Here is an 18,536-nt window from a genome sequence, read left to right as displayed (position 1 = left end):
TTAAAAAAATTAATAAATTTAAAATTATTGCCTAACTATCATATAGATAAAAATTATAAATGTGAAATATGTGTTGAAGCCAAATTAGGTAAAACACCATTTTACTCTATTGAAAGGAACACTGAACCTCTAGATTTAATTCATAGTGATATCTGTGATTTAAAATTTGTGTAAACTAGAGGTGGGAATAAGTATTTTATTACTTTTATTGATAATTGCACAAGATACTGTTATGTCTATTTGCTTAAAAGCAAAGATGAGACCTTAGGAGTGTTTAAGCACTATAAGATTGAAGTTGAGAATCAACTTGGCAAAAAGATAAAGGCAATAAAAAGTGATAGAGGTGGAGAATATGAAGCACCATTTGGTGTGTTTTGTCAAGAACATGGTATTATTCACCAAACAACTACTCCTTATTCATCTCAATCAAATAATATTGCTGAACGCAAAAATAGAACATTAAAAGAAATGATGAATACCATGTTAATCAATTCTGATTGATCTCAAAATTTGTGGGGGGAAGCAATACTCTCTGCAAATCATATTCTCAACAAAATTTCTCTTAAGAAAAAGGATAAAACTCTATATGAATTATGGAAAGGAAAGAAACCTTCTTATAAATACTTAAGAGTGTGGGGGTGCTTAGCTAAAGTAGAAATATCTGAACCTAAAAAGATTAAAATAGGGTCAAAAACTATTGATTGCATATTTATTGGTTATGCACATAACAGTGGTGCATATAGGTTCCTTGTATATAAGCCTGACATTCTTGATATACATATAAATACAATTATGGAATCAAGGAATGCCTCATTTTTTGAACATATCTTTCCTAACAAAGATGTGTTAGAAGGGAGTTCTAAAAAGAGAACTTATGATACTGCAAGTAGTAGTCATCAAGATAAAGATCTTGAAGATGAACCCAGATGCAGTAAGAAGACTAAGGTTGCAAAATCTTTTGGTCCTGATTTTCTAATATGTATGTTAAAAAATAAATCTCAGATCTTTAAACACTAGAAGCTCCTTTTTGGAAAGAAGTTATTAATAGTGAAATTGAATCCATAATGCAAAATCGAATATGAAAATTGGTAGATTTACCATCAGGTATAAAGCCTTTAGGGTGTAAACAGATTTTTAAATAAAAATTAAAGGCTGATGGATCAATTGATAAATATAAAACAAGATTGGTAGCTAAAGGCTTTAAACAAAAAGATCTTAAAATTCATCCATAAGAATGTTAATTGCAATAGCACCAATAAACAGTCTTGAAATTCATCAAATAGATATTAAGATGATTTTTTTAAATGATGAATTAGAAGAAAAAATCCATATAGAGCAACTTAAAGGATTCATTGCTCTTGATCAAGACAAAAGGTGTGCAGACTTATTAAATCTTTATATGGATTAAAACAAGCACCAAAGTAATGGCATATAAAGTTTGACATAGTAATGTTGTCAAATGGTTTTAAAATAAGTGAATGTGACAAAGGTGTATATACCAAAAACACACCAAAAGGATATGTTATAATGTGTTTATACATGGATGACATGTTAATAATAGGTAGCAATATTGACATGATCAAAGCTACCAAGAAAATGTTGATTAAATATTTTGATATGAAAGATATGGGTGTTGCGGATGTTATCTTAGAAATTAAAATTTCTAAGATCTCTAATGGATTAGTATTGTCTCAATCTCATTATATTGAGAAAATATTGAAAAAGTTCAATCAATATGATACTATTCCTATTAAGTCCCCAGTAGATGTAAATTTACATCTTGCTAAGAATGTAGAACAACCCATATCTCAATTAGAATATTTATATCTAATTGGTAGTTTGATGTATGTTATGAACTGCACATGTCCTGACATAGCCTTTATTGTTAATAAATTGAGCAGATTTACAAGTAATCCAGATAAAGATCATTGGAAAGCATTGATCAGGGTACTTAGATACCTTAAGTACACCTTAAATTATAGATTATATTATACAATATATCCAGCAATACTTGAAGGTTATAGTGATACAAACTGGATACCAGACATCAAGAATACAAAATCTACAAATGGATATGTATTCACAATTGGTGGTGGAGCAGTATCTTGAAAATCTTCTAAACAAACTTGTATAGCTAGATCCACAATGGAATATGAGTTTATAGCTTTGGATAAACTTGGAGAAAAAGCAGAATGGCTTTGTAATTTTTTAGAAGATATTCTATATTGGTCTAAACCTGTCTCTGCAATATGCATACATTGTAATAGTCAATCAGCTATTGCTAGAGCACAGAATAAGATGCATAATGGTAAGTTAAGATGTATAATAATAAGTTAATATATATACATCGAAGACATAATACCATAAAACAGTCACTTAAAAATGAAATTATATCCATTGATTATATTAAGTCCAAAGACAACCTTATGGATCTATTAACTAGAAGTTTGTCAAGAGATCAAGTAAACTGTTCTTCGAGGAGAATGGGGTTAAAGCCTATGATATAAGGAACTTCATAATGGATACCCAACCTAGTTGACTGGAGATCCCAAGATCTAGGTTCAAAAGGGAAAACTAAATTATGGGGGTTCGGTATAGCACTAGGAATTTCAATTCCTTACCATTCCTATGAAAGTTAGTGCTACTTGCAAAGAGTGTTAGGATAAGTAATGCTTTTAATAATTCTTATATCATGACTATCATGTGGGGTATAGCAGGATACTTTTAATAAAAATTACTTATATAAGTATAAATTGGGCCAATTCTATGAGAATTTTTAATGCTTTAATTCTCTAGAGCACTCATGAAGCCAGGAGTTGTTCAGGGCCAAAATGAACACAACCATGATAACCAATAATGTTTGGAAAGTTGTGTGAATACTATTGTTTTGATTTATATTGACGGTTGAACAGTTTAAGACATCATGTTCACTGATTAGCCAGTAATTCTAATAGTGTTTCACTAAAGAAGGTTCAAAGCCACAAGCTACCTATCTTGATGCAACTTCTTTCCTCCAGTACTCTCTCAAGTGTCTACATTTTCATTGCATTAAAAAAAAAATTCATTCATGTGGGGGATTGTTGAAGAAAAAAAGGGTTATAACATTGATAACCAGCCAACTTTATGATTAATTTAAAGTAAAACCCACAAGTTATTTTGGGTAATATAAAGTTGGGTTATAATCTTTAATATGTGAAGATTAAGAATATAAAATCATATTGTTAAACCCAAACTTATGTGAATGGAAAATTGTGTGCGCTTGGCTCGACTTATGTGAAAAATAAAATAATTTATTATTATTATTTTATTTATCACTTTTCAAAGATGCATTTGTGTACGTATACTTTTCATTTAAAATTTAAATTTTTGTATGTACCTGTTCATACATATACAGACACATACGAATAGGTGTATACATTGAAAGATTGTGACTGATCACGATAAGACTCGTGTCCATTCACTAAGAGACACGTACAGGTCTAGAGGCACATACAAATTTATAAATAAATATATTAGCATTCTTTGTAAGATCTTCAGAAAGTTGCTTTGCATCACGTTCCTTACTTCTATTCTCTTCTGTGCTTTTGTCATTATCATTGAGAGAGTCCTACCATATATTGGTTCGTTGGGCTTATGAATTGTAGTGCTACTTTCATAAGCATATGATCGTTGTATCCTAGGAGACGTTCGTCATAAACTGTGAGCACCAGTGCGAGATGAATTAGTCTCAGGAACATAGAGTAAAACTCTAGCCTCGATCATCTCTGTTTCATCGACACCGGCAATACCAGCAACAATGCCAATACCGTCAAAATCGCAGACACATTGGTTGTCTCCTTTTTTTTATAAATTATTTATATTTGCTTGGGGAATTGTGTGATTGATATGGTTTTTGCATTTGTAATGGTTCAGATTGTTGGTTCGTTTGATTTTTAGCTAACCTTACAAACTAACCTTGGGGAATCCAAGTTTCAAAGGAAGCCGAGAAGAAGATGGCAACAACCAATTCTGATCTTCTATGCTTTGTTCTCTTATCTTCTTCTTTTTGGGAGGGTCGTGCTCCAAACACTGGCAAAGATAACTTGGTAAGAAAGTTTTAGAGCCTTGTGATCTTGATGAATTCAATATAAAATGAATAGCTTATAAGGCAACTCTCAGAACTTCTCTATATAGATGAACTCTCACTCAGTAGCACTGTGATGGCCCAAACCCAAGGTCCAACTATCAAAAATCCCAGCCAAAGCCCAAACGAACAAAAAAAAAAAATAGAAAAACAGGGGAGAAGATTCCCTTCGGGAGTCTTCTTCCTCCTCTCGCCGGCTCCCAATCGGAGCCAGAGACCAGCTCCCTCCGGCTCTATTTAAGGAGGAGATCCCTCCTCTCTTCCTTCCATCGAAGATTCTAAGCCCGGTCGGCGGTAATCGCCGAAAAAATTCCGCGGAAGACCGTCTCTGTGCCGTCCAATTTCTCGTCGGAAAAGCTTCGCCGGCGTCGGAGGTAAGCCTCCTCCTCTTCTTCTCTTCTCCCTTTTTCTTTCTGTGCCGGTGTGCACGCTCGACGGCGATCGGAGTCGTCGGATTTTGTTGCGGAAGAACCTTTTTTTTTGCCATTTTTTTCCGACGCCGGTGGTCACCGCCGACCACCGGTTTGGTCCCTCTCTTGCTGCCGGATCGCCCCCTTCGGCCGCCGACCATCCCCGTGCTGACTGCATAGTCGATCGGCCAATCAATGAGGGGATTAAAGATCCCCTGTTTTGGCCCAAAAGAAACCCACGGGAAAAGAAGAAGAAAAGAAGAAGAAGAAGAAGGAAAAGAAAAGAAAAAGAAAAGAAAAAGAAGGAAAAGAAAAGAAAAAGAAAAGAAAAAGAAAGGAAAAAGGAAAAAAAAAGAAAAAGAAATATAATAATAATGTAATAATAATAAATAGGATTTTCTTCTCTCTCTTCCGTGAAGGAAAAAAAGGAGAAAGAAAGAAAAGAAGAAAGAAAAAAATAAAATAAATAAATTAATAAATAATGATATAAATAATAAAATATGAGAAAAAAAATTTTTCTTTCTTTTCTTTCTCCTTTCAACTTGAACTAGTATTTTCTCTCTCTAAAATTAGACTTTCTCTCTCTACTTTCTCTCTCTAGAATCTTTCCTCTAGATTATTTCTCTCTCCTAAGATTTTTAAAATTTTGAGAAGAATGATGATGAATTTAAATGATCCTCGTGATGGATTTTTGATCTATGATCGTCGGACGGTATACCGACACCCACTTTGATCAGATTAGGTATTTTTAAGATTTTAATTTCTATAATTTTATTAAATTATCTACATGATAATCTTAGCATGATTTGATCTGATCGATCGAATTTGTTGAATCATATCGTCTGAGGAGTTCAAGATGAGTTTTCTCTCTCTAGAATTTTCTCTCTCTAGAAATTTTTCTCTCTAAAATATTCTCTCTCTTATTGATTCTCTCTCTAAAAAAAAGGTTAGTGAATGAAGAAATTTCTTTTAATAGTCTTGATCTGATTCTAATGAAGAATCCTGATCCATGATTGTCAGACAGCGTACTGGCACCCACCTTAATCAGACCATGAATCTTTAGATTTGATCATCCATGATTTCAATCTAGCCATGACTTGATTTGATCATGTCGATTTCACCAATCGAGATATTGGACCAATCGTAATGTTGGATTGTGTCATCTGATCAATTCAAATTGTACCTCATGAATTCTCTCTCCTTTAATTTTCTCTCTCCACTTGATTTTATGAAATCGATGAAGAAACCTCGGTCCTATCACTTTGAATCCGATTTGATCTGATGTCAAACTTTGGATCGTTTAGGTCCTAATTAGATTTTGATTAGATGAAATTAGATGATCGGACCCAATCTAAACCGTTGAAATATGGTATTCGTATTTTTTTTCTAATTATTGAAATTGATTCTGTATAGGATTGTGGATGTTTGATCATGGGATATCGCGATATGATCTACGAACAAAATTTTTGAAAAAAAAATTATAGAATTATGTGGATTTATTGGAATGCGTTCGAGGTAAGTAATGTTTCACTTTTTCTAGATTTATCGGCAAATTATAATATATTTTTCTGACATGATTTGTGAAACGATGCATGAATTGGATGAATGGTATTTTGTTATAAAAATATCTTATTTGAAATGTTAGGATGAAGCATGATTGAACATATTGATTTCATGATGCATTACATTGATTGATTTCGATACTACATGATTATATATTTTATTATCGAAATTAAAATATAAAATATGATTTATGAAGAATTATGATATAAGAAACATTATGAATTGACAACCTGACTATGTAAAGGACCCCGTCAATGGGGGCATATACGTTGGCAATTGATTGTCCTGAGGGTTTATGTCGCCAGCGAGACCAGCGATATGTCACCAGAGAGACCAGCGATAAACCGCCAGCGAGACCAGCGACATGTCACCAGAGAGACCAGCGATAAACCGCCAGCGAGACCAGCGGTTCCAAAGGATATGGCTGCCAGATGATTCGCAGCCTACCGCAAGCAGATATGCGGTATTATGACCCTGCCACAGGAAAAATATGGTCATAGCTCATGGTTGACGAAAAGAATTGAAGAACAAAAGAAATTGAAATCTCGAAAGAAACTTGAATTTTCGAAAAAGAAATGAATTTGGTATGAATTATATTGCATAATTGAAATTGATTTCGAATTGATGAACTCTATATGCTTATTTTCTATAAATGATTATTTACTTATATGCCTGATGAAATCTGTTGAGAAGTGATCATTGCTTACTGGGCTGTCTAGCTCATTACCTCTTATTTTACTGTTTTTACAAATGTTGAGGAATTAAGATGATACAAGATATGAATAGAAGAGTGATCAGAAGCAGAATCTCTATACTTTTATTTTCGGTTGAAAGTCTTATTGAATTTGATGTAAGGACTATGAATCATTGTTGAATTTATTGAGATATTAAAGAAAAAAATTTAGGTCGTTATGTTTTGGATTTAAATTATTGAATAATTATTCCACTGTTGTTTTAGGATAGCATGATAAGATGCCTTGCATGCTTATGAGAAGAGTTTTCTATGAGTATGCGGTGGTTGCCATGACCCTCGATTCACAATCTCAGATCGGAGGCGTGACAAGCACCATAGAGTAAGCTGAAGGTTGTAAACCAGAAGTATTCAAGTGAGCAATTTGGAGTCGTGGCTTTGCAACCTCCGGCAGCAAAATTGTTAGAAGAGCTGAATGCTTTAAGTAAGAAGAGTTAAATTCTTCAAGCAAATGATTTAGGAGAAGTGATGTTGGATTATCCATTGGTAATTAATATATATTTGTTTCTTACAATATTCTCTATGGTATCACTGTTTTGTTCCCCAGTTTCTAATCATCTTAGACCTTCTTTGGAATGGGTGCTTTGAATAAGGTTAGCAAGTTGTTTGATAAGCTTGAGTAGGTCATGGTTGAAAAAACTTTGAAACTGAAGTCTGTTCCCATCTACAAATTAAAAAATTTATGGCTCATAGATGATCTATTTACTCTCCAAGTGTTCTATAATTCTGCTCACCTCATAAAAGATACTTTTTTTTTGGTAGAAAAGATATTTTTTTTTTAAGGAGAGGCTGGAAAAATACAGCGACCCCATGAAAGATATCAATGGAAGTATTGTGCCGAAGATACCATTGTATGTCCTCATCTCCTTGTGTCCGGCTATGTGAAGAATTGAAGCCATTGCTTCTGTTTAGAATTACAAGTTTCCACCATATTATCTATTTTGTTTTATACCATTTTTTTTACTATAGAATCTATAACACAAAAACTCTGAATCCTTGTGCATAACTCTTCTTTCTCTATATTTTTAATAAGTAACAGATGACTGCCCCTTATCAACTTCTTTTTCCTTTAAAAGAATATATATATATATATTTCTTTGTTATCAGAGAGATGGATCAGTGAGGAAAAGAAGGTGCTGAGTGATGATACGGAGGGTTTTGTTTTATCTATTTTGTCTCTGCCCTTCATTCTAAAGCACGATACTTTGAAGGAGGCAGAACATTTTATCTTCAAAAAAAGAATTCAGCTTTCACTATGAATATAATTAGGGAGGCTATAAATCCAAATCCATCATAATAAAAATATGCTTATTGCTTTCAGTTATGGTGGGGATGACAGTGATGGCCATGATGGAGGGTGTAAAGATGGTAATGGTATATACAAAGGTACGGATGCTGATGTAGAAAGTGGTGCAGTTTTTAGAAAAGGTATAGCGAAATAGGAAGTAGAAATGGTAGTTAGAAGGAAGAAATGAAGAAAAAATTTTCAAATTTCACATCAATTAATTCTATACAATATTAGTTTTTATCATGTGTCACATGATAGGAAGTGACATTTTCATCATGCCCATCGAATAGGGTTGAAGTCAAGGAGAAAAATTATAATATTATAAAAATTTAAAAATTTGATTATAATGATTTGGAGTTTAGGATAAAATTAAAAATTTTAAAAATTTTAAAATTCTGAAATAATGAATTCTCGCGATTACAATCTCACTCCACCTGATTCATATAAAACCATTTTGGATACTCAATTATAATTCGTTGAAAGTGAATCTGGGTCGAACCCAATTATTCTTTCGGTGAGAACGCGGTGATGTTAATCTCATTACCATCTCCATCTCACCGCCGCCGATGTCAATACTCCACGGTAGCAGTCCTGCGCGTTAAGCTTCGAATTCCAAACTCCCTCTCATCTTCTCCCCATCTCTAATGGGGAGGAGGCCACGAAGGAAGCCATAAGCCCCGAAACCAAACCCTCAATGCTCTTCTTCTTCTCCTCCTCCTCATCCGTCACGGCCTCAAGGATCGTAGCTCCGGCCATCTCCGCCGCCGCCGCCGCCAAGCTCCTCCCTTTCCTCCTCTCCTCCAAACCGTACTCCCATCTCGATCCCCAAACCCCCAAACCCCATCCCTCGACACCCTCCTCTCCGACATCCTCGACTCCAACCCTCTCGCCTTCACCCGCGACTTCGCCGCCCCGGACTCCCTCAAACCCGTCATCGTCGACCGCGACCTCTTCCTCTCCGCGCTCGACTCCGTCCGCAGCCGCCCCCGCCTCGCCCTCCGGTTCTTCCGATGGGCCGAGCGTCAGCCAGGATTCGACCACTCCGAGATCGCCTTCCTGGCCGTCCTCGAGATCCTTGCCGATGGCGGGCTCATGCGGGCCGCGTACTCCGTCGCCTACCGTGCTTTCCGCCTCCGCCTGCTCCACGGCGTTGTCGACCTCCTTATCGATGGGTACGCCGGCTCCGACGCCGTCACCGCTAAGCTTCTCGACCTCCTCCTCTGGATGTATACCAAGTGTTCGATGGTGGAGCGCGCCCTCTCCACCTTCTATAAGATGGTCGCCTATGGGTTCCTTCCTGACGTCAAGAATTGCAATAGAGTACTGAGGATTCTCAGGGACAAGGACCAGTGGATGGATGTGAGAGCTGTCTATAGAGAGATGCTCAAGGTCGGCATCCGGCCGACGATTGTTACTTATAATACGATGCTGGATTCTTACTGCAAGGAAGGGAAGGCCGAAGAGGCCCTCAAGCTCTTGGGAGAGATGGAGATGAACGGCACCGGATTCTTGCCTAATGACGTCACTTATAACGTCGTCATCAATGGGTTAGCAAAGAAGGGGGAATTGGAGAAGGCAGAGAAGCTGCTCGACAAAATGAGGAGTTCGGGAAAGGCTTCGGCATTTACTTACAATCCTCTGATTAATGCTTTGCTTAGCAAAGGTTACGTAGATGAAGCTTTGGGTGTTAAGGATGAGATGGCAGGGAGAGGTGTGACACCGACAGTGGCGACTTACAATTCTTTAATCTATGGATTGTGCAGAAGTGGGTGGATGAGCGAGGCTCGGGAGAAGTTCTTTGAGATGGAGAAGATGAATTTGGTGCAGGATGTGGTTTCCTACAACTCATTGATTTATGGGTATTGTCGAGTGGGGAATGTGAAGGAGGCTCTTCACTTGTTTGAACATCTGAGAGATGCCCACATCCTTCCTAATGTCAGGACATATAATATTCTAATAGATGGTCATTGTCGATCAGGAGCCTTGGAGGAGGCTCAGAAGTTCAAGGAGGATATGATTGAATCTGGGCTTCGGCCTGATGTTTATACCTATACTATTCTTGTAAATGGGTCTTGCAAGATGGGAAATCTTGCCATGGCAAAAGGATTTTTTAGTGAGATGTTGAATAATGGCTTGAAGCCAGATTGTTATGCTTACACGACAAGGATAGTTGGAGAATTGAGGCTCGGTGCTACATCTCAAGCTTTCCAACTGCGAGAGGAGATGATAACAAGAGGTATCTCGCCTGATACGGTCACTTACAACGTTCTAATTGATGGGCTTTGCAAGACAGGAAATCTGAGAGAAGCATATCAATTGTGGCGGAAGATGGTCAATGATGGTTTTCATCCTGATTGCATGACCTATACTTGCTTAATTCATGCTCATTGTGAGAAAGGCCGTTTGAGAGAGGCAAAGGATTTATTTGATAGCATGATTAGTAGTAGTTTATCTCCATCAGTTGTGACCTACACTGTTTTGATTCATGCCCATGCCAATAAAGGAAGTCTTGAGGCAGCATATACTTTCTTTTCGAAGATGCTGGAGGAGGATGTATCACCTAATGAGATCACATACAATGCCCTTATTAATGGGCTATGCAGAAGGCACAAAATTGAATTAGCTTACGAGCACTTCCATGAGATGCAGGAAAAAGGATTGTCTCCCAATAAGTATACATACACTTTACTCATAAACGAGAATTGCAATTTAGGTAACTGGAATGAAGCATTGAGGTTGTATGGTGAGATGCATGAGAAAGGCATTCATCCTGATTATTGTACCCGCAGTGTGTTGTTTAAGGGATTTGATGAAGACTACAAGCATCATACAATTCGTTACTTAGAGAATGAAGTTCTGGGCAGTTAGTCTGAAGTCTGAGTAACTCTAGAGCATTCCAGTTAGTCTTTGCCCAGACAAACAAGTAATCATTTGCATCCCTCCCTCCCCACCCCCCTCCTCCCTCCCTCCTCTCTCTCTTTCTCTCTCATCTAACTCTCATTCTGACCTCTTGAAATTCGTGCAGCACTTGTATTTCGCTTCTCCAAAAACAAGTTAGCTGAGATACGTGAAGCTACATACTTTGAAAGGATCTGAGGGCATTGGCAGCTGCAGTTTTTGTAATGACTTGATCAGATTGTGTCACTTTCATCTCCTCTTCCTTTGATATGTTGCAACTTGGCAGTGCTGGTGGTTGTTTTGGATATGAGTTATCCAGCTGCATTAGTATTTGGTACTAACCTACCAAACATTGTATAAGATGGAATAACATTCGTGTATCACAATCAGTTGTAGCTGCAACAGGTATGCTGATATGTGAAATTGTAACTCTATTTGATTCTTTAAACCACATAAAGTGCTCTAATTCTTATTATCATCAATTTGTTTTCATTCATTTTTGCCATATGATGCTCCTATGAGATGTATTTACATTGTTGTGGTCTGGATTTTTTGATAACTCAACTAAGCCTTAATCCCAAAACTAGTTGGGGTTGGCCGCATGAATCCTTGTCCTCCATTTGATCCTATATGAATCCTTTTCATCAATACCGATGCATACAAGATAGTTCCATTTTAACTCTATATATATATTTTAATCTGTTACTAGGTTAGTTAAGTTGCACATATTCTTGTTGCTTATTGACCTTGGTTCCTTATATGTCTGACATCTGTGTTGAATGAAATCAAGAATGTTTTCAATTTTTCTTAATGATTACAGTGGGCAAAGGTAAAGTTTGATTTCCAAAACACTACCCAAAAATAGTCAAAAGTGATCAAGTCTAGAGAACCAGCATGGTACAATAAATAGGAATGTCCATTTTGTAACCATGAAAGAAAGTACTATGAGTACTGTGAGAAAAACACATGCCAATGGACAAGGTTAATTCTGCCTGCCAAGGTAAATTAAGTTGTCCTTAAATCTAAAGAGAAAGGCTTCTCTAGTCTAAGTTATATAAAGACTTTTGCATGTTTGTAGAATAAAATATTACATAATATCCTCTCTTCTGCAAATTAACATATTTTGTAGGTTACCACTCGATACATTTTAGCACAAACCTAGCCAATATGGTACAATCAACCAGTCAGAGTCTGCCACAAACCAGCCAATCAGTTCTCACCTCAGCCAATCAGTTCTTGCTGTGGCCACTTTGAAAGGCATATGGAGCTGTCTAAATCTTCCTCCATTTGGTTATAGCTAGCACATAATGGTGGAATGACCTCCATAACCATGAGATTTATATCTCACCATATCTTCTAGACGTGTGAGGGGTTATCCTCAACGGCCTGCCTCACATCCTAAGATTCCGATCGCAATAGGCTCTGGCCCTCGTATATATAAACTATTCATCGAGGGTCCTCTGGATAAGATCTGAAGTTAGAAGTGGGAAATCTAAACTCTCCATGTCTCGAGAAGCCTCTAAGTCACTAAGTTTGACTTGTGAGCTTAGAGTATGAGTGTCAGTGGAGATCTATACAAGATCGTTGACAGTCCTAGACTGAGCAAATTCCCTAAGGGACGAACTCTCCTAGACACACAGAGCCCTCTTACTCCCGCACCATCACTTGAGCTTCCCTCTTCTCTTTTTTCTTTGCTTTTTTCCACTCACAATCTCCTCTGTTCCATCGAGAGTCTGAGATAGACTTAGACATCAAACGATCCCTTGCTAGAAAATCTTTGGCAAGAGGACTTCTTCGACTTGTGGTGTTTTAGAGCGTTCTTGGGTATTGGAGCCAAGATCCGGCCGTTACCAATTGTATCAAGGTCTTCGGCTAGCTATCCGGGTGCCTGTATCATCTCCCTCAGCTCTTCAGTGTACCCAGATTATCGATCTGAGCTAGATCGATCCTCAATGACAACAGACTGGCGCTAGAGGAAGGGTCAGAGGGTCCCTCCTAGAAAACCTCTAGTAAGAGGACTTCTTCGATTTGTAGTGTTTCAAAGTATTTTAGTGTTGGAGCGAAGATCCAGCCATCACCAACTGCATTGAGGTCTCCGACTTGCTATTCGGATCCCTGGATCATGTCCCTCAACCCTCTAGCTCACCATCCAACCCATCGGCTTGAGCTAGATCGATCCTCAGCGATCTATAATCAACCAATGATCATTATGATAAGTATAAAATAAAATCAGTATAATTATCATACTTATGATAATCATGTAATTAAGTGTCGTGACTTTGTTATGAAACAATCAGTGTTTCTGCACTTACTCTGGTATACTGTCTATGATTGATGCAAGTAGCTCTATTTCACAATCTCAATACTATAGCCATTTTTTATAAGAGCTACAAGTGCTTGTTAAAATAAAATTGACCAACATTATAAGTTGGGCATGTATAAATAACATTCATGAATTTGGAACCAATGGCCTTGAGAATTGGAAGGCAAGAAGTAGTATCATAATTGGAAGAAATGACTACGAGCTTTGCTTATGCCCTCTCAAAGCCTTGTATATTTGTGAAAGCCATTGCAATGACCCACCAAAATAACGTGTACAAAATGATTTATGCCTCTTGTAGCATGCAAATGTTCCATAAATCCACTCCGCGGGAGTCTGTCAGAAAGGTATAGTGATTTGATCTGATGCCTTTGGCATGGTTTGGTGCTCAGTGTCTGGCTTAGGTTTTTTAGGTCTGGGCAGAACTGCTACTACCAAAGCACAGAAATGCTACTACCAAAGCACAGAAATGAACAGAGATTTACAAGCTTGGAGAGGCTGGGGAGAAGTCTCATGCAGCTATTACTTAATTTTTACAGGTTAGACGTTTTATACATTGGTGTTCATGTATCTGTTCACATTATCCGCATGTAGACAAAGGCACCAGGAACTAAACTTCATGAGCATTGCAAGCTAGAGGAGCTAATATTGATCCATGACCTCTTGATGACAATACAATATTAATTTATAAGCACCAAAATACAGGTCACTTCGTACTCATCATCCTGTTCTTTCCTACAGTCTAGAAATTCTCCTGTTTTCTCATGCATGTGAGATTTGAGCTCTTCACCACGTGAATGCAAGCAGTTTTGTTGCAGGCACTTTGAATGTTGCAGATTTGGCGTTTAGAAAATAGGACTTCTTGAATCCTAAAATCAGCGTGCTTTTTTTGTTTTATTCAAAACTCTGCCCTGCTGTTTTAAACTGCTTCTATCTAATTTTCTCCACATTTTCACTATGAAGTTCTCATATTGAATTTGAGTCAGTTGACCATATGTTTTTCTGAGCTGATACAGTGGACTAATTGATGCATCGGAATTAGCCAGTGTTTCCATCATGTGTCAAGTAACCAGACGATTATAATGTATATCAGGTAACCAAAAAGGCAGATAATGTTTAGTTTTTTCCATTGTTATTCTGATTTGAAAAAAAAAAAAGTTTTTGGCTACTAATATTGTATTTGGATGGTATTTTATTCTTGGCATGCTGTACTCTCCCAACTTGTTGCATAATAAGCTATCATGTTGTGCATTCATTGATGCCTTTTGCTGTGGTTGTTAGGAAAATTGTCCACAATTATATTTTCTTATTTCTTTAATTTGCCTTTGTATATATAATGTTGATTATAATATTATGTCAGATTCCTTTACTTTTCAGTTATATTGTTTGATCACAACTTTAAAATAAACATGCTTGACTGGCTCCACATGACATTTGATGGGACTGATTGAATTTCATGCTATTCCTGCGTGAAATTGTGGTAGTCAATGATGTTTTCTAAGAAAGAAAAGGATAAATAAAAAAGGAGCGGGGAAATAGAAAATTAGAAAGGGTGTGAATGCAATTGATTTCTCACATGATGTCTAAAGAGTTAATTAAAATGGTTCCAGTGCAATTTATCCAATCAATCTAATAACCCTGGTTGAGATTTACTCTGGCTGGGGATGGGGGATGCATAGATGCAGCGTTGTAACTGCATCTTTTCATGCCCTCCGTTTTTTTTTTCTTGACATATTCTTTATATGCTTGAATTTATTTTTTTCATATGAACTCTTCTTGTAGGCACATCGATTACATGAATGGAAGTTAGTATTTACATTTAAAATATCATGATGAATAGAGAATCCAAGAGTAGGTAAATGGATAGTCTTTTTTTTTTTTTTGTTTAATAAATATCATGATTTTTAAGGATGACGTGCGTAAGCATCTATATGGACAGTTCCAGTATTATTAAACAAAAAAAATGACGCATATCATTATCTTTAGAAAAAAGTTTTGTTATAAATGTTTTGGAAAACAACATGAGAAATCACCTTACATGTCATTAAAATGAGACCAAAAACCAGGGGATCTCAGAATGGAGGCTAATTCATCATTAGTGTCTTATACCGTATACAGTAAAATCAAGTATATAGGCAATGCTACACAGATCCAAGAGAACTAAGTTTTACATTCCTGGAGATCATCAAGTTGCTCAAGGACTGCTTATTTATTGCCCAAGTGTGAACCGTCCAAAAAAAGAAGAAGAATGCAAACTTGCTGTTTCTAGAAGTATATAATGTTCTATAGCAAAATGATGTTGCAGCTGAAGTAGCTTTGTATTTTGTTTAAGAACTGGAGAAGCTTTGTATAACACTGGCCTCCTGTCCAAGCAGAAGTGCTTTGAGGATGGTGTCAGCCCAACCATCAATGAGGATAAGCAGGTGCCCGCCTTCAGGATTCTCATGATACCGTATCCAAGGAAGCTTTTGTGCAACATAGTGTTGTAGTTCCACTTGGATCACCCTATGTTTATAGCCTTGCCAGATGTGAAAGTGCCTTCATCTTGGGGGAATGGGTTGCTCATAGCCGTTGGGTCAAACTCGTCATTGGGTCAAACTCCCAGTTGCTGTAAGCAACTATCAGGTCTTGATGGAGAGACTTGAAAACACCTTGTTGTCTTGCCTTATCCTTGAACTGGAACAGAATGAAGTTAAGCTATCGTTAGCCATTAACAGGACTGTGCCTGAATATTTCAAAGAAACTAGGGGGTTGGCACCCGCTAAAGAATAATATTGAAGTAGAACTAGTTTTGTAGTTTGGCTATGTGAAACGAAGCTAGTGTGACAACTGCATAAAGTGGTCTGGATTTTTGTTGAATGATTTTGATTCAGGAGTCTGGAGAAATCTCAGATCAAATTAATGTCTTTGTGGTATTCAGGTTATCTAATTGCTAACCATCTTTTATGAGTGTCATCAGTAGTGGGGAGCTGTCATTTTTTTCATTTTATTTATCTACCGTGTTAAAGCAGAAAAATGAGTAGAGAATGTTTGCTCATTTTGCAAGGAAAAGAACGTTACCACACTTGACTCGGCCTCCTCCTGGACAAGTTCTTGATTGTTGTAAATTCTCGGGTCCCTCTGAAAAACAGAATATGTGGAGAGCCATTTTTGAGTCATCCATGCATATAACAGGGAAGGAATATGGTGTGCAATCCAGAGTGTCCTTTGGTCCTGCACCAGCATCTTCTTGTAGGCCTGCCATGTCAGTCGTAGTTAATGACTGGCACTACAAGGGCTGCTCCTGCTAACCTGTTAGTGTTGAGAAATTTCCTCAGAAACATAAATGGTTTAGAGATGTAGTTATTTTGCTAATCTTTTCTCCTGTCAGATATTTGGAAACTTCTAGCGACACTGTAGAACTAAAATTGGAAGAACATACAAACTTGTTTCCAATTGTTTTGCAGGTTTTCTGAAAACATAACAGCACTAAAGGAACATAGACGATGATCAGTGTTGCCTGTGGGGTATGTAGTTCAGACAGCTCCAGGCAGCATAGCCCCCCCGTGGAGAATCCAATTAAGTAAAACTTTGGTCCGATCTCCAGCTGGTCGGCGAGCTCCTGAATGTCCATGGCTTCACTCTACACCGTCCGCTTTGGGTTCAGGTCGCTCTCCCCATACCCTGCTCTGTCATATGACAGAAAGTATATCCCCAACTCATCTGCCAGTTCCTGCAACCACAAACCATGAACTTAATCAAGCCTCTGTTGTGGTCGTTGAAAATTAACTTTTGCTGTAAAGCTGTAGGTTGTGCTCCATGTAACTTGAAAGGCAGGTATGGTGAAATCTTTGGAGCCATCGAAGCGATGATGATTTTGTACTCGGCCTTCTCCTTGGTGGTTCCCACTTCTTTGTAGGCCAGATGCCTGCCGTCTCTGAGTTGAATTCTGGAGAGGTGATCGGAGGGCCGTTTTTAGAGTCGCAAATTTTTGGAGGGGGAGGCTGGATTGCCTGGAAGGCCCAGCCTGATCCTACTATAAGCACGACGGCTGCTGCTCTCATTAGCATTGCTACTAAAATGATATCCCATGGTCAATAAATTATTTTCATCTCAATATCAAAAGAACTCAACTACGAAAGCAAGTATCTCGTATTTATGTGATCTTACAATTAAAATCCTACTTTCAGGTTATGGAACTGAAGGGCAGAGAGCATGCAACTGAGGGGCTTCTCAGGACCTTGATGAGTTGCTTCTCGCTCTGTTAGCCAAAAGACTGAATACTTTCTGAGGATTGTTATAGGGAGAATTTTAAAGCGTGTTTAGCTGCATTTGTTGGAACTAACAGGGCGGCCATCCGGAGTGCTTGACACCGGATCCAGATTTTCTTGGCTGCAAATTTCTCACGATGCGCTGAATAGAGGAAGCATGCGGCAGGGAAAGCATATGTTTTTACGTTTTTTTCCTTTTTTAAGTGTCAATGAAGGCTTGTCACTTGGACTGGACTCTTCCGCTTTGAAGCAGATATGAATGCTTGGCAATATAAGAAGGCGATTACGTGCCCAGGCTAATGAATCTTCTCAAAAAAAGAAAAAAAGAAAGAAAAAGTTCTGCAACTTAGCAATATAAGAAGGCGGTTACTTTTTTCTTTTTCCTTTCTTCTCCCACGAGGAGTAGCCCTGCCTGTCATTCCTCTGAAGATGTCTTGTAGCTTCTCATTTAGCTAACAAATCATGCGGATGCGTAAGCTGTTGTCCTTTTTTTTTTTTTTTTTTGTCAAAATACTTTAATCTAATTGCAGTTCTCGTCCTGGTACAAACGACTGCAGATAAACCAATGCCAAACAAAAGTGGGGAACATGGTCAGACTTCAAATTGTCTTTTCAAGTGTGGGTAATCCTCAGCCGTGAGAACTGCTGAATTCTCCGAAGCAAAGCAGCAAACGTTCTCCGAAAACTTGTTCTACAATAACCCAGGAGGAGATGATGTATACCAAACAATGTAAAGCTGGGACAGAGCTTAAGGAATCTGGGGCAAGCGTACCATATCATTAATCAATCTAAAGTGACCTGGGCCCGACTGATGCAGGCCCATCGTGAAAACAACAATGTGCCTTGGACCGGGAATCCCGGACCGCTTGAGGGCCGCACCATGGGCTGAGTGTGGGCGTGGCCCAGGAAAAGGAATTGTGCTTGCCAAAGGTCA

The 18,536-nt window shown here is 37.8% G+C and overlaps 1 protein-coding gene and 1 pseudogene across 6 annotated transcripts; one reads left to right on the top strand and one right to left on the bottom strand.

The window, feature by feature from the left end:
• The first annotated feature begins 8,637 nt into the window (after positions 1-8,637).
• On the top strand, positions 8,638-17,982 carry LOC105038239 (uncharacterized). Of its 6 annotated transcripts, none has more exons than XM_073258176.1 (5): positions 8,638-11,058; positions 11,161-11,438; positions 14,370-14,446; positions 16,400-16,691; positions 16,800-17,982. In XM_073258176.1, the coding sequence occupies exon 1, from the start codon at positions 9,228-9,230 to the stop codon at positions 11,001-11,003; it is 1,776 nt and encodes a 591-aa protein (XP_073114277.1). In that variant the 5' UTR covers positions 8,638-9,227; the 3' UTR covers positions 11,004-11,058; positions 11,161-11,438; positions 14,370-14,446; positions 16,400-16,691; positions 16,800-17,982. The 6 variants fall into 6 exon arrangements, with proteins under 6 accessions (XP_073114277.1, XP_019704079.2, XP_073114288.1 ...); XM_019848520.3 differs by having other exon boundaries at positions 16,400-17,425; positions 17,523-17,982; XM_073258187.1 differs by lacking the exon at positions 16,400-16,691.
• LOC105038238 (uncharacterized) lies at positions 15,681-17,620 on the bottom strand (annotated as a pseudogene).
• Positions 17,983-18,536: the final 554 nt, after the last annotated feature.

This window comes from Elaeis guineensis, chromosome 1, assembly GCF_000442705.2.
Source record: "Elaeis guineensis isolate ETL-2024a chromosome 1, EG11, whole genome shotgun sequence".
Taxonomy (NCBI): domain Eukaryota; kingdom Viridiplantae; phylum Streptophyta; class Magnoliopsida; order Arecales; family Arecaceae; genus Elaeis; species Elaeis guineensis.
This window is presented reverse-complemented; position numbering and strand designations above follow the sequence as displayed.